Source organism: Helianthus annuus, chromosome 7, assembly GCF_002127325.2.
Source record: "Helianthus annuus cultivar XRQ/B chromosome 7, HanXRQr2.0-SUNRISE, whole genome shotgun sequence".
In the NCBI taxonomy this organism is placed as follows: Eukaryota; Viridiplantae; Streptophyta; class Magnoliopsida; order Asterales; family Asteraceae; genus Helianthus; species Helianthus annuus.
Genome location: NC_035439.2, coordinates 115408111 through 115425213, shown reverse-complemented (window position 1 = coordinate 115425213; position 17103 = coordinate 115408111). Strand labels below are relative to the sequence as shown.

At 41.4% G+C, this 17103-nt stretch overlaps 1 protein-coding gene and 1 long non-coding RNA gene across 2 annotated transcripts; one reads left to right on the top strand and one right to left on the bottom strand.

Moving 5' to 3' along the window:
• The first annotated feature begins 8740 nt into the window (after positions 1-8740).
• On the top strand, positions 8741-11094 carry LOC110925861. The gene is made up of 2 exons (XR_002584809.2): positions 8741-8875; positions 10627-11094. It is a non-coding gene; the product is annotated as an uncharacterized LOC110925861 (long non-coding RNA).
• Positions 11095-12735: 1641 nt separating this feature from the next.
• LOC110925850 (RING-H2 finger protein ATL34) lies at positions 12736-13230 on the bottom strand. Its single transcript, XM_035974982.1, has one exon. It carries the CDS (start codon positions 13228-13230, stop codon positions 12736-12738), a length of 495 nt encoding a protein of 164 aa, XP_035830875.1.
• Positions 13231-17103: the final 3873 nt, after the last annotated feature.

The window sequence follows — 17103 nt, the reverse complement described above, 5'->3', positions numbered from 1 at the left end:
TTTGAACGCTAACCTACTTGCATGTATTACTTGTCTAAATGATTGCTGTTTATTATGTTTACACGTGGAGTGCTATCTACCTGCTTTAGCAACGTAGTACTATAGTTTGGACTCAGCACCCGTTCACACGGGGGTTGCTAAGGACAATTACCTGCATGGATTACAGTGGTAATCATGTATTGCGAACTGTCTCGGACAGTCAACTCGAAGTCGTTGGTATCGATGGTCCCATGTTGATAATTTACATGCATCGTTTGCCCTTGTGTACGTGCTTGGTTATGCGTAAACTTTTCGAACTTTATATGCTATATCAAACTTGTGTACTCACCTTTACATTATATGTATTGACTTTATTTTAACGTATGTGACAGGTGTTTAAGCTACTAGCGTGCTAGGGAAGCGAGGCAATAATAAGCTTCTAGGAGCCTGTGACCTTAGGACAGTGTCCACATACCTGCTCCAGGGCCATAATTATCTGTAAATCTTGTACTGGCACCTGTAGTCAGTAAGATCTATAGTTAGCCGTCTAGAAGTCTTAAAACAATATTTAAATTCGGTCTGTAATAAATAAGAATTTGAGTTGTCGGAACAGTTCCCATATTGTTTAGCTGATTTCTATGATAACTTGTTATTATTTGGGACACGGTATGGGACGTGTTATATAACTGAATTGTATGATAGTTGTTATGGAAACTACTGAACAATCTGTTTCGCTCAGTGCCGCGCCCCGATGATTCCGCCATCGGTTGGGGTGTGACATCCACAACGACGCTTCGCTCCACGTGCAAGACTCGACATCCTAGGTAATAAGGTTTATGTTTATTGCCTGTTTGCTAGAACTGCTTAGAACTTTGCTCGCATTACGCTTAGATACACATGCTTTGGTTTCATGAGAATACCTATATGCCTACACTTTTCTGTCATCGCCCTACTCGCGAACCATTCTTACGTATGCTACTTGTTACTATGAAGATCATGTCTGGACGAATCAACATGACACAAGCCCAGTTAGAGGCTCTTGTTCAAGCTCAAGTTGCTGCGGCAGTTGCAGCAGCTCAAGCAGGTAGTATATCCTGCAGTATAGGCACACACTAGGATCTTTAGATCCTACATTAACTCTCGTATTTAACTTCGTCCTATTCGTACACAATAGGTCAACACGCGCAGCAGCCAGTCTGCACTTTCAAGAATTTCATGGACTGTCGTCCAAACTCTTTCAGCGGCACAGAAGGAGCGGTTGGACTCCTCCACTGGTTCGAGAAGCTAGAATCAGTATTCGAAATGTGCGAGTGCCCTGAGGCTCGCAAGGTCAAGTTTGCTACTGGCACTTTGGAAGGAATAGCGTTAACTTGGTGGAACGCCCAAGTTCAGATCTTAGGGTTGGCAGCTGCTAACGCCACCCCATGGAACGATTTCAAGGAACTCATCAAGCGTGAGTATTGCACACGTGAAGATATTCACAAGCTGGAAGACGAGCTGTATAACTTGAAAATGGTTGGATCGGAAATCGAAGCGTATACCAAACGGTCGAATGAGCTGGCCGTTCTGTGTCCTACTATGGTGGACCCTCCATACAAGCGCATTGAGTTGTACCTCAAGGGATTGGCGCCAGAAATTCAGAGCCACGTGACGTCGGCTAACCTCGAAAACATACAGGAAATCCAGCGTCTCGCTCACCGTATCACCGATCAGGCAGTGGATCAGAATAAACTGCCCAAGCGTGTTAGTGCTACTGCTAACGTCACCACCTCAGTTACTCCTGCTACATCTGGTGACAGTAAAAGGAAATGGGATGGAGATTCTAGTAAAAGTACAGCATCTGTTCAGCCACAAGCTCAGCAGCAGAAGATTGACCACTATCAGAGTCCTAGTCAGCAATCCTCTAGTGGTCACAGACAGAGGAGATATCAGGGTAGTCAACCTAGGTGCCACAACTGCAACAGGCATCACCACGGCCCGTGTAACAAGGGTCGTTGTCAAAGGTGTCTTAAGATGGGTCACGAGGCCAAAGACTGTAGGAGTCCACGGCCTGCGAATCAGAACCAGCAGCAGCAGCAGCAGCAGCCACAGCGTGGAAACCGGGAATGTTTCCAGTGTGGGGCTGAAGGTCACTTCAAACGCGATTGCCCTCAGTTGAACCAGAATCGTAACAACAACAATCAGGGCAACGGGAACAACAACGGTGGAAACAACAACAACAACAACAACAACGGCAATGAAGCTCGTGGTCGTGCATTCGTGCTAGGTCGAGGTGACGCAGTGAACGATCCCAACGTTGTTATGGGTAAGTTTCTCCTCGACAATATTTACGTTACTGTTTTGTTTGATTCGGGTGCGGATACAAGCTATATGTCTGTGAAAATGTGTCAACTGCTAAAACGTGCACCAACACTTTTACCCACCAAACATGTAGTAGAGTTAGCTAACGGTAAAAGTCTAGAAGCCACGCACGTAGTTCAGGGTTGTAATCTTATCCTAGCTGGCCAAGCTTTCTCTATCGATCTCATTCCCATAGTGTTGGGTAGCTTCGACGTTGTGATTGGGATGGATTGGTTATCCCAACACCAGGCAGAAATTTTATGCAGCGAGAAGGTTATTCGCATTCCTCGTTCTGGTCAGGAACCTCTAGAAGTTCAAGGCGACAAGAGTGGTGCTGTGGTTGGCATCATCTCTTTCTTGAAGGCTCAGAAATGCTTACGTAAGGGGCACACAGCCATTCTGGCACTTGTTACAGACGCCTCAGCAAAGGAAAAGAAATTGGAAGATATTCCAATTGTACGTGATTACCCTCAGGTGTTTCCTGAAGACTTACCTGGCTTACCGCCTCATCGTCAGGTCGAATTTCAGATCGAGCTCGCTCCGGGAGCAGCACCCATAGCTCGCGCACCATATCGTCTAGCTCCATCAGAACTGGAAGAACTGTCAAAGCAGCTACAAGAGCTCTTGGAAAAGGGTTTCATTCGTCCAAGCTCTTCGCCTTGGGGAGCTCCAGTACTTTTCGTGAAAAAGAAAGACGGTACGTTCAGGATGTGCATCGACTACCGTGAACTCAACAAGGTGACGGTGAAGAACCGTTATCCTCTTCCACGCATCGACGACTTATTCGACCAGTTGCAAGGGTCGTGCTACTACTCGAAGATAGACTTAAGGTCAGGGTACCATCAGTTGAGAGTCCGGGATGAGGACGTCTCCAAGACAGCCTTCAGAACTCGTTATGGTCACTACGAGTTTCTTGTCATGCCATTCGGGTTAACGAACGCGCCTGCTGTATTTATGGATCTTATGAACAGGGTGTGCAAACCCTATCTCGACAAGTTCGTCATTGTTTTCATCGACGACATTCTGATTTACTCCAAGAGTCAGGAGGAACACGAGCAGCATCTTCGCCTTATTTTGGAACTCCTTCGGAAGGAACAGCTGTACGCCAAGCTTTCTAAATGCGACTTCTGGCTTCGTGAAGTCCACTTCTTAGGCCATGTGGTGAACAGGGATGGGATCCATGTCGATCCATCAAAGGTAGATTCGATCAGGAACTGGCCTGCACCGCGTACGCCGACAGAAATACGCCAATTCTTGGGTTTGGCAGGTTACTACAGACGGTTTATTAGAGACTTTTCGAAGATTGCTCAGCCGCTTACGTTACTGACACAGAAGGGTGTTACCTATCGCTGGGGAGAGCCCCAGGAGACTGCTTTTCAGCACCTAAAGGATAGACTTTGCAGTGCACCTATCCTCTCATTGCCAGAGGGCACAGAAGACTTCGTGGTTTATTGTGATGCATCCATTCGGGGACTGGGATGTGTGTTAATGCAGCGCGACAAGGTTATCGCTTACGCCTCTCGTCAACTCAAGGTTCACGAACGGAACTACACGACGCACGATCTAGAGCTGGGAGCTGTTGTTTTTGCGCTTAAGATATGGCGACACTACCTGTACGGTACCAGGTGCACGATTTACACCGATCACAGGAGTCTCGAGCATATTCTTAAGCAGAAGGATTTGAATATGCGTCAACGACGATGGGTCGAGTTACTTAACGATTATGAATGCGCTATCAAGTATCATCCAGGCAAAGCCAATGTTGTGGCTGATGCCCTCAGTCGGAAAGACACTTTACCAAAGCGCGTGCGAGCGCTACAGCTTACGATTCAGTCTAGCCTTCCAGCACAGATACGAGCTGCTCAGACAGAAGCACTGAAGCCCGAAAACGTCAAGGCTGAGGCCTTACGCGGCTCACGACAGCAGATGGAACAGAAGGCAGACGGCGCCTACTATGTAACGGGCCGGATTTGGGTCCCTCTTTATGGCGGTTTACGCGAACTTGTAATGGATGAAGCGCACAAGTCTCGCTATTCGGTACACCCAGGGTCGGATAAAATGTACCACGACATCAGCACTACTTATTGGTGGCCTAGTATGAAGGCCCACATTGCTACGTATGTTGGAAAATGCTTGACCTGTGCGAGAGTCAAGGTCGAATATCAGAAACCAGCTGGCCTACTTCAACAGCCAAAGATACCGCAATGGAAATGGGAAGAAATTTCAATGGATTTCGTTACAGGCCTACCTAGATCCCAGCGTGGGAACGATACGATATGGGTCATAGTTGATCGACTCACCAAGTCTGCACACTTCCTGCCGATTAAGGAAACGGACAAGTTCTCCACTCTCGCAGACGTCTATCTTAAAGAAGTTGTCTCGAGGCACGGGGTGCCCACGTCCATCATTTCGGATCGCGATGCACGATTCACGTCAGAACTTTGGCAAGCAATGCATAAATCTTTTGGCTCACGACTAGACATGAGCACAGCATATCATCCTCAGACGGATGGGCAGTCTGAGCGTACGATCCAAACTCTTGAAGACATGCTTCGGGCATGCGTCATCGATTTCGGCAACGGCTGGGAAAAACATCTCCCTTTGGTGGAGTTTTCTTACAATAACAGTTATCACACCAGCATCCAAGCCGCTCCATTCGAGGCATTGTACGGGCGTAAATGCCGGTCACCCCTCTGCTGGGCAGAGGTGGGGGATAGTCAGATCACGGGTCCAGAGATTGTAGTGGACGCCACAGAAAAGATTGCACAGATACGACAACGCATGGCGGCAGCACGCGACCGTCAGAAAGCCTACGCGGACAAGCGTAGAAAGCCATTGGAATTTGAGGTCGGGGACCGGGTTTTATTGAAAGTTTCACCCTGGAAGGGTGTGGTTCGTTTTGGCAAACGGGGTAAACTGAATCCGCGGTACGTCGGACCATTCGAAATCATAGAAAAGATTGGCAAGGTAGCCTACAAGTTGAATCTACCAGCTGAACTCGGGGCAGTTCACAATGTTTTTCACGTATCGAACTTAAAGAAGTGCATATCTGATGAAAACCTCATCATTCCTTTTAAGGAACTCACTATTGACGAGCGGTTGTAGTTCGTCGAGGAACCAGTAGAAATCACGGACCGGGATGTGAAGGTCCTCAAACACAAGAGAATCCCTCTTGTCCGAGTTCGTTGGAACTCCAAACGTGGCCCAGAGTACACCTGGGAACGCGAGGATAGGATGACAGAAAAGTACCCCCAGTTATTCGAAACCAATGCTACCACTACTGAGGCTGAAGCTACTACTTCGGAATTTCGGGACGAAATTCCAGATCAACGGGGGGAGGATGTGACACCCCAGGAAAATCAGTGAACAGTACAGTTTACCTAGCTCCCTCAGTGAGTGCATACCAAATTTCGGGACGAAATTTCCAATTAGTTGGGGATAATGTGACAACTCGAACTTTAGACTTGCTTTGATGTAACGTTTGTGCACGATATGTGATTTTATAAACCCGAATGATTAATTGATCTCATGATATATGTTATGTTATATGCATTATGTGTGTATGTATGTCGTATGTATGTGAACCGGCCACACAAAGCCCTTTGGGCCACTCCTTGTTCTCGGGTCCATTAGACAACCGAGTGGGCTCGGCCCACTCCCCACTCGCAACACAAAACCGAGTTTAGGGGTTTTGTTTTACCACTTTTGCAAATCACAAACACACACACACAAACCCTAGAAGCTTTGCTCTCTCTCGGCTTGCTTAGAACTCGACGGCAGGACCATCATCTCGATCGGATCACACTCTCCTTCTTGTAATCGGTTAGTATGATGTTTATGCTTGTGCGTTAAGTGATGTTTTGATTACATGCTTAGATCGAACCGATTAGAATTTGCATGATGATGAACTAGGGCCGGTTAGATATTGGGGTTATGTTGGTCCTCGAATTGATTGTTATATAATCAGTTTGTAGTTGTGGTTAACTTAGAACCGAATGTTTAGATATAAGGAAATCGGCTTTTATGATATATTATGATTATGTGATTGACTTGGACATAAATCGGATATATATGAATGCATGATCTTCGATGATCTTGTGGTTTTACCGAATGATCAAGTAATTGGCTATAGTATGCATCGGGTTAACTTGAATGTTGGTTTGTTCATGAATTGTTAGATGTGTTCATGCATGATATAATTAGGGTTCTTATGAATTTGTGTTGCAATTGTTGTGTTTGATTGATATCATGCTAATGATTTGTTGAAAATTATGTTAATTGATCTGGTTACCGAACTGACCAAACTGTTAGCTGAAATCACGGGGTTTAATGGACTAAAATTATGGAAACCGGTTACACGTTCGGTTGCGACTCGGATTGCGAGTCGGAACCCCACTCGAGACCACGAACAGCACAAGCCGCAATCATGGTTGCGAGTCAGATTGCGACTCGTAACCAAACCATGATGAGCCGAGACCACTTGTTGCGACTCGTATCCAGCCGTTACGACTCGAGATCTCCGTTGCGACTCGTAACCCCGTTGCGAGTCGAGACCATCATTTACACGCACACTGTTGGGCCTTCACTGTTACGGGCCCAATCTATTGAGCCCAACGATTTGAATTGTGGACTGTTTGCTACTGGACCGGTATACGTTTAACTATTTGGGCCGAGTGAGAATCTAGGCTGTTATGCTATTGGGCTGGGTATTGTTGGACTTAGACAATTGGATCCTCACATGCTATGTCTTATCTGCTTACGTGCGTACATGTTTGCCATGACTATACGTGATTACTATATACGTGCTATATACGAACCTGACTCGTATAATAACCATGATAGGACGTGGTTGACTATTTACTTGCTACTTATATTCCTTGTGTATCTGCCGAGCAAACCAAGGTGAGTTCACACAGCCAAGGCATGGGATTCCCGGGTTGGGAATTGGGTTGGACATGATGAATGTGGAATGATTACTCGTACTTACGCATATACCAGACTATAGACCATCGTCCTCAGGTTAGTCAGGACACGTTACGTAAAGCCTACGTAACCCAGATCTTTTGCCATATGTCTCCCGGGTCGGGAAGGACACGTTACGTAAAACCTACGTAACCCAATACCATTCACTGGCTTCCAGGTCGGAAGGCCACGCTGCGTAAAGCCTACGTAGCCCCCACGCGTACCACTGTCCTCGGGGAAGGGCACGTCACGTAAAGCCTACGTGACCCTGTACGTTTTCCTGTTCTCGGTAAAGAAGAACACATGGTCGGAAGTTAGTCTAGTAAGTACCGTTAATGAGAAGCCCTCATTAACCAGGATGAACATGGGAAGCCCCCACCTTTAGTACACACTAGTATGGGAAGCCCCCACTAGCTATACTTATGCATTACGTTATGAACTTACTTTCTGTGAACTCGCTCAACTAGTTTGTTGACTATTTGCTGCATGCCTTGCAGGACCTTAGGTACATTATGGAGTTTGCACAAGGAAGGAGCAGGTCGTTGTGGCAGATGGATCACGAACATTATTGAACTTATAACTTTATTTGGGTTTACTTTACATTGCTTCCGCTACTTAAAACAGTATTTGGTTTTGAAACATCAATCATGTCATGGTGACTTACGTTAATTACTTCTATTATTAATTGCTATGGTTTGATATGATTGATGGCTTGATCCTGGTCAGTCACGCTCCCAAGCGGTGGTACTCCGCGGGTGGATTTTGGGGGTGTGACATGTTTCGTTTGTCGATTCAAACCACTCGCGTAACTTGAACTTACAGGGACGAACCAGAGCATGAAAAATACGATTATATTAACTTGCTAGGTATACATTATTAATTAGTTATTTGTATGATTGTATAACTGTATAAGTATGGTCTTGATTAAATTAGTTGTACTGTTTTCATAAACCTGACTAGCTAGGATGATGCACATGTGCATGTATTTTAAACTTGATTCATTTACACATTAAGGGGCTGTTTGGTAGCCTCTGAATGGTCATTAAGAGACTACCTCTTAATGGAACCATTACGAATTTTATCAATGAGAATGTAGAAGAATGTGGCATGTGATGATTTACCATTCAGAGGTTACCTCTTAATCATTCAGACTTGAGGTTACCTCTTATCTATTCAGAGATTTTAAACCATTAAGAGGTAGCATCTAAATGGTCATTAAGAGGCTAACAAACAGCCTCTAAACCCACACACAATACTATACCAACAATATACAAATGTGCACTTCCATATAAAAACAGTACGTTGTTACAACAGTACAACACCCCACATATTTGCAGCCCACATCCAAGTTCTTACGGCCCAAGTTTTGCCCGAGTTTTCAGTCCATGATAAATCCCGAATCGCCCAAACCCATTGCCCCTTTATTAGTTACATAACCTTCCATGACATAATCATTAAATACCTGCTTCCCCATAAATCGTCCTCATCTTCTTCTTCGTTGACAAACCCTACGGCGACCAGAAAACCGCTACTCCTCTCCATCTCGTGCAACGATTAACGAGTAATCATCCTCTCAAGACCACCATCATCATCGGTAAGCCCCATTCATCTCGTAACTTCGATTTAAAAACGCGTTGTCTCGGTTTCGGTCCGACCTCAGCTTCGTTTGGTGCCTGTGATTAGGTGATTACATGAAACTATATGAGAGTATATGCTATACGAGATCATACTTACACAGCTTCGTTTGGTGCCTGTGATTAAGTGATTACATGAAACTATATGAGAGTATATGGTATACGATTATATTATTAGGGTCAAGTTATTCTACAAAGCCTCCTAATTGTAAGAAGTGTAAGAAGGATTTATAGAGTGACAAGTGTCCAATAACCTAAAATTAAACCCACTACATCACCACCCAAAACCTAAACACCCACCCCCACCCCACCCCACCACCACCCAAAAACCTAAACCCTCCACCCCCATCCAAAGGCCTCCTAAACCCCCCCCCTCCTGAGAAAAAAAAAAAAAAAAAAAAAACTATACCTCACCAAAAAACCCCCAAAAAACCTAACCCCCACCCCCCAAAAATCTAAAAAAAAAAATCTAAAAAAACTAAACACCCCCCCCCCCCTCCACCACCCAAAAACCTAAACCCCCACCCCCTCGGCAAATTTTTTTTTTCTTTGGGAGGGGGGTGATGGGGGAGGGGTGGGGGTTTAGGTTTTTGGGTGGTGGTGGATGTTTAAGTTTTTTTTTTTTTTTTTTGTAGTGGATTTTTTAGGAGCCTTTGTACCCTTCTTACAATTAGGAACCTTTCTATTTGATCCTAATCCACGATTATATATATATACTTGTGTATGTAGAGGATAGGTGAAGTATGATGTGTTTATATTGCGCATCAAAGTTTGTCGAAAATATTAGATGCGATTATGTGTAAACTGTGGTGTATGATGTTATATATGATGTTGTGTATGGGTGATTTATAGATGCATGATCACTAAAACCGTTTAATAGAGTATAAGCTGAAAACTGTGCGTGGGATGTCGTCACAATGTCAGCGGCGCCTTTTCGACTTTGTGTTAGGTGAGTGATGTCACGCGCACGTGGCAACTGTCACTCCGTGTTTGCTGCCTGACGTGTCATCCTGTGCATAGTTATCAAAAGCAGTCGATTTTGGCGCCTAGGCGATTTTTCTGGGTGAAGCGTGTAGAATGCGCTCCTACTTCCTAGGTATTTTGAGCGCAGCCTAATTCCATGCGTGATAAATGATAATTAATCCTTTTTTTTTTAATTTGTAAATTCCTCATTATCTGCAGTATTTATAGGACTATGGGCAACAAAATATATCACTAAATGTTGAATTCGGATATACTGATTTAGTCATTACTACTCACAGAAACCTGCGTATACTTTTATCCATTTTTTTTGCACGGCTAAAAAACTTTCATTAGAATCCAGCAAACAAATACAAAAGGGGCTAGCAAGTTACTCTTACCCCAAATACATTAACAACATTTTTTGTTCTCTGATTTAGTGGGCTAGCAAGTTACTCTTATCCTAAATACATTAACAGTATTTTTTGTTCTCTGATTTAGTTCTGCATTTTCTAGTATTTATTTCTAATTAATTAATTCTGAATTAGTTCTCTAAGTTCTAGTTTGTTGTTCTCTGATTTAATTCTGAATTCTGTTGTTACAGAATAAGGAAAAGGCTTCTCAAATGATGTTGAACCCTCATATTATAGGAAAACTAATATATTTTATATAACATATTTTATTTTTTATTTCCCATTACATAATATATTTTATTTTTAATTTTTACTTAAGTGCGCTTTTATTTTCTCAGGCCCACGCTTTATTTGCGCCTTTCGCCTAGGCCCTAGGCGGAGCCTTAACGCCTTGAGTGCGCTTCCCGCCTTTGATAACTATGATCCTGTGATTGGGCATGCGCCGCAAGTGATGGGCATGGTTACCCATCGCATTAAATGCGATGGGTATATATATGTCGTTTTAGGGTGAGAACTTCATCGCTCCCTTCAACTTCTTCCCAAAATTCTCACTCTTCCTTTGTCCTTCGTTGTTCTTTGAAGATACTTGACCGACCTTCAAACTTTTTGGCAGAATCTTCTTAGTTTCCCAGATTCGTTACAACGATGTCTACCTCGTCGGAATCAAGATCGAATTGTCTCATGTTTTTTGGTATATGTTGATAATATTATTTTGACCGGCAACAATGATACCTTTGTCTAACATATGTGCGTTGTCTAATTTTTTTTTATTAAAGATCTTGGCATACCACACCACTTTCTTGGTATAGAAGTCATTTCACCACCAATTGTTTATTTCTATCCCAACATGCTCATGAGCAAAATCTGCTCACCAAGTTCAAAATGGACGACGCTAAACCTGTTGCCACACCCATTAGCTCCATTGAGCCACTCTAACCTGTTGATGGCTCGTCTCACATTGGCCGTACATCATGATGGCTCGTCTCTCCTGTTGAAAGCCACTCTCTGCTGTTGACAGGGCTGGCTCAAGGGGGAGTGTAATAAAGCAAGAGGTTTAGGCCTCCATTTTCCTAGGGCCTCAAGTTCTAAGGCTATAGGGTGTGGTCATGACCCTCATGACCATCATGACTCTCCATGTTAGTGCCATGTAACTAATCTTTAATCCACCATCCAAAACCACTACCCTAAGGGTATGGTCATGACCCAAACCATTAGCCCCTTATTTATTATCTTTGTCTAAACAAAAAGGAAATGATTTGTTGAAACATGGAAAGGAGGACCATGGTTGCCATGGTTTAATCCATGCAAACCATGGTGGATCAATCAAGGGGGTGGTGTAGCCTTCCATTCATATTCCTAGGTGGCAAATCATGTCCCAACCATGATCCCCACACCCTATAGCCTAAGAAAATATATTATATTTTGGTAATTTTGGCTTTGAAATTGTTAACATTGAGGTTTATGATCTATAATTATGCGTATACAAAGATGATATATGAATAATAGATTCATAGCAAATTTTTTTCGTTTACAAAAAGGGCTCCAATTTTGCTATTTGCTTTGGGCTTAGAAAAAATTAAAAATTTTTGAGCCAGCCCTGTCTGTTGATGACTCAACTCTATTAGACGAATAAAAAGGCTCTAAATAGTCTGGTACAATAACGGTTACAATATACATGTACGGTAAGGATAGTAACAAGGCAAGTCTATGGAAACATATAATAACCACAATTTCTATCTAATTACAATTTAAGATATAAACGAAAATACAGTTAATACACAATCATGAAGTAGTATCCTTAATAAAAATTGTAAAAATGAACATTGATTGAATTAATACACTCGTAAATCTTCAACAAATAAAACAATTACACACAACATATTCAAGTACAATATGTTAAATTTATGTCTATGAGGTGGATGGATCATAATCACAACACGGGCGTATTATGCATACCAATATCTCATTTGATGAAAGTTTACGCTGGTTTAAAACATCTTCCATAGCTAAGAGCATTTTTAATTCATCCACTTTCAAAATGCATCCAAACGTGACACATCAGATTTCAACCCACATTTTTCAATTTTCTCTCCAATGCTACGGTCATTTTCAAACACCTTTACAAATAAGTAAAAAACTATATTATAAATAGATATTACATGTGTGATAGAGGACCCACCATTTTACGTTTCAATGCGTCTGGTTTTCAAAACCAGACGTTAAGAAACAAACGCTCAACAAATAGCCATCTCTCCGATGACAGTGTCAAGTTTTAGACGCCACGTAGGCGTCACCTATCTGTCTGAAATTTTGCAAGCTTTGACTTGCAAAATTTAGTTTTGTAAAACTGTACAAGGAATCTAAATGAATATTCTAATTATGAGTTTTAACAACACATTAACTTACACAATACACGTTACCCTTCGAATTTATTAATTAGAAAACGACTATGTCAACTCTTTTAAATCGATACCCGCAAAGTTCCGACACACGGGACAAGTAGCATGACCCTTCAACCACGTATCTATGCACGTAACATGAAACAAGTGACCACAATCCGGAAACAACCGAACAACATCTGCTGGTTTATAATCCTCCAAACATATAGAGCAACCGGAACCACCTTTGTCATAGGTGCTGTTGTCAAACTTGTGATCTAGTATCCTTGTTTCGGAGTAAACAAACGTCGGGAACGTTACAATGACATCGTCATCAAGACCTCGAGAGAATCTGTCGTTGTATCCGTCATCGTGGGTGATGGAAGGTGGAGGTGGTGATCGAGAGGCCTTGAAGCAGCTGCAAGAAGCGTAGGTGATGGTGATTAGGAGGATGACGGTGCAGAAGAATCCGACTAGGAATAAGTAGTCGTGGCTTCCTGGCGGGTTCACGGTAGTGCCGGGGGTTGTGTATGGTGGTGCTACGGTGTCACTTGTGGTGTTCATTTTGTGTATGTTAGGAAGATTGAAGAGTTGTCAAGTTTTTGTTACTTATACGAGAAGTTGTATAGAACGTATTGATAATGCAAGTGTGTGGTTGCTTGGTCTTTGTATATAGAATGTCAACTACTCTGATCATTTCCTGAGGCATATAGTTGTGGTTACACGTAAATAACAAGTGATTAAAGTACAGTTTTAACAGTGCACGATTTTTCCTAAGTTATTTATGCTATTGTTTCTTAAAATCTCATTTAAATCAAAGTAATTTTACACATGATTATACCGCTTTATTAAGACACTTTTATCACCAGAATATCCCGTAAGGCCAAATCAAAGTCTATAAAACGACAATTTTCTAATATCATATTTAGACCCATTAAAACTATTATATTTAATATATACCTATCAAAAAAATTTGAATATCTACATTTTTATTATCTTTATAAATTATAAATATAATTATTATATTATTTTCCTGTTCCATACGTGGTAACCTCTGAAAAGCAAATAATATAAACCAGTAGGAAGTTCGATCGGAACAAATTCAGTTTTACTATTGACAATCGGTGTAGCAATCGAAAGATAAAACCTATAAAATAAGGTGGGGATATACCTAAAAGGATATAAAAATGTGTTTTATAGCGACCATAAAAATGAATATTGGTACAAATGTCAGTATCGGTTCGGATAACCGACACTCACTACAACTTACGATACAAAAATACTATATTTTAAATACAATACCATTTTTAGCAAAACTTGTGTTGGAGTGTTGAGAAAACAACTTAACACAATTGCGTATTCAATTACTTTTAGAAAGTTAACGATTGCAAGTTATTAGTGAAAAATCAAAACTAGATGAAAATTAAATTGGTTAAGCGTTTATATTATTAATATATATGAAGTGAAATTGGAACTTAAATATAAGAGTAAACTGCCATTTTGGTTCCTGTGGTTTGGCCAGTTTTGCCACTTTAGTCCAAATCTCAAACTTATTACATCTGGGTCCCTGTGGTTTGCATTTTGTTACCATTTTAGTCCAAAATCCAAAAACCCTATTTTTTGACTGTTGCAACCTCTTATTTTGTCCTGTAGTGCAGGGGCATTTTGGTCATTTAATTTTTCATTTAACATTTTCTTAATTCAAAAATTAATATATATATATATATATATATATATATATATATATATATATATATATATATATATATATATATATATATATAATCAGCTCTCTCTCTCTCTCTTATTAAAACCCAACCCAGATCAAATACCCCATATCCCAATTACATCAAAACCCTAAATAGTTGCTCCCAACTCCGCCACTGTTGTTCTGCCACCACCGCCGCCGCCGGTGGTGGTGGTGATGATGACGACGTCGTTTTGTTGGTGGGTGGTGACAGCAGTACCATTTTCTTGCTCATTTTTGTTTCTTTGCTGCACTGTGTGTGTGACAGTGTGAGTGTGTGTGTGATCCTCTAGGTTGGTCAGTGATTTTGGTATACTGATGGAGGTGGTGGTCGCCGGAGGTGGTGGAGTGGGGTGGTGTTTGATGGTTGATGATGATGGTTTCTGGGGACGGTGGTGGTAGATGGGGGCGGTAACGAAATCAGAGGAGGAGAGAGAGAGAGAGAGAGAGTAATCGGAGGAGAGAGGTGGGCACGACAATGGCGACAGACGAAGGTGCCGTCTCCGACAACACGCCAAGAACGACGGCGGTGGTGGTGGTGCTTGGCGGCGAGAGGGGGGTGGTGGTGGTGGCAGGTGGTGGTGCTTGGCGAGATGGTGATGAGGGTACTGGGTTTGAAGATAAAGAGTGTTATTGTTCAGAAATCGAATCAGATTCAAGTTACATTAGGTAATTTATCTTGTGTTTTTGGATTGGTTTTTGTTACTTGAATCCGGTGGTTACTTGAATCTGAATCTCTGGGTTTTGATGATGTTCAGAAATACAATGGATGTTCAGAAATCGGATTTGTAATCGTTTGTTGATTTTTGTAATTTTTCTGGGTTTTGTTTAATAGTGTTCATATGTGTGAGAAAACAATAAATTTGCTGGGTTTTGATGATGACTCGATTAGCAATGGATTCAACAAGCAAATTGTTCAGAAATCATTTGTTGATTTTTGTAATTTTTCTGGGTTTTGATGATGACGTTTGAAGATGAACGATGTCTGGGTTTTGATGATGTTCTTGAAGATGATGATTTTCTGGGTTCTTTATTTTCTTGAATATGTTCTTGATTTTCTGGATTTTCTTGGTTTTGATGATGATGTTTGATAATGTTTTGAAGATGATGTTATTAATTATTGAAATGTTATAATAAATTAATATGGACCAAAATGCCCCTGCACTAAAGGACAAAATAACCAGTTTTCAACAGTCAAAATGGAGGGTTTTTGGATTTTGGACTAAAATAGCAACAAAATGTAAACCACAGGGACCCAGATGTAATAAGTTTGAGATTTGGATTAAAGTGGCAAAACTGGCCAAACTACAGGAACCAAAATGGCAGTTTACTCTAAATACAAAATAAAAAACCTTTTTTGTTGATATATATGATTGACATATAGTACAATTGAGATTAAACAAATTAATTAATTACAGATTCAAGTATATTAAGGTTTAGGAGAGAATTTGTAACCCATATATTTTTAATCAGAATAAATTTAGGTACCTTGTTTTAACCAGAATGGAATCAAATAAAATAAGGTGAAACTTTCCAAGTTAAAATTAAGGTTTAGGAGAGAATTTGTAACCCCATATATTTTTCAAGTCCCGTAGCTTTAGAAGAATAAAATTATGTTATGTCCCATATATATAATAAGGATTAGGATCAAATACAAAGGATCCTAATTGTAAGAAGTGTAAGAAGGATTTATAGAGTGATAAATGTCTAATAACCTAAAAAAAACCTACTACACAAAAAAACCCCACTACAAAAAAAAAAAAAAAAACCTTAAACATCCACCACCACCAAAAACCTAACCCCCCCCCAATTCTTTTTTTTTTTTTTTTTTTTTTTGCCGAGGGGGTGGGGGTTTAGGTTTTTGGGTGGTGGTGGGGGGTGTTTAGCTTTTTTTAGATTTTTTTTAAGGTTTTTTTTTTTTTGGGGGGGGGGGGGGTAGGTTTTTATAGGTTTTTGGGGGGTGGGGGGGGTGGTTTAGGTTTTTTTGGGGGGGGGGGGGGAGAGGGGGGTTAGGTTTTTGGGTGGTGGTGGGGTGGGGTGGGGGTGGGTGTTTAGGTTTTTGGTAGTGATGTAATGGGTTTAGTTTTAGCTTATTGGACACTTGTCACTATATAAATCCTTCTTACATTTTTTTACAATTAGAAGCCTTTGTAGAATAACTTGACCCTATATAATAAAATTTTGTTTGGGCTCGCGAGCCTAAACGAACTATGTATATCAGGCTCGGGCTCGATAACTAAACGAGCTCTATTTCAGGCTCTGGTTCATTAAAACTCGACTCATTCAAGCTTTTAACCGAGCCGATAACGAGTAGTTCTCGAGCCTCTAGGCTTATTTAAACCACTAGGCTTTAGGCACAATGATGATGAAAATCAGCTATATATAAAAGTCAATGCTCTTTACCATTCAACACTCAATATTCATCATTTTTAATCTCAGTATTCGATTCTAACACGTATCCATTTCCAAATACATCTAATGTTTGGTATCTTAATAAAGCACAACTTTTGTAAAGTTTTAACATATATTTGTTCTAACCCTTTTCAAATCTTAAGAAAGAACACCGGCTAACTAACACTCTACACTCTTACAATGCGAATAATTTCTAATTATGAGTTTTACTTGCGCAGTCAGGGGCGTAGCTTTCAAGGGGCCGGGAGGGGCGCCCGACCCCCTGAACTTTTCGCACA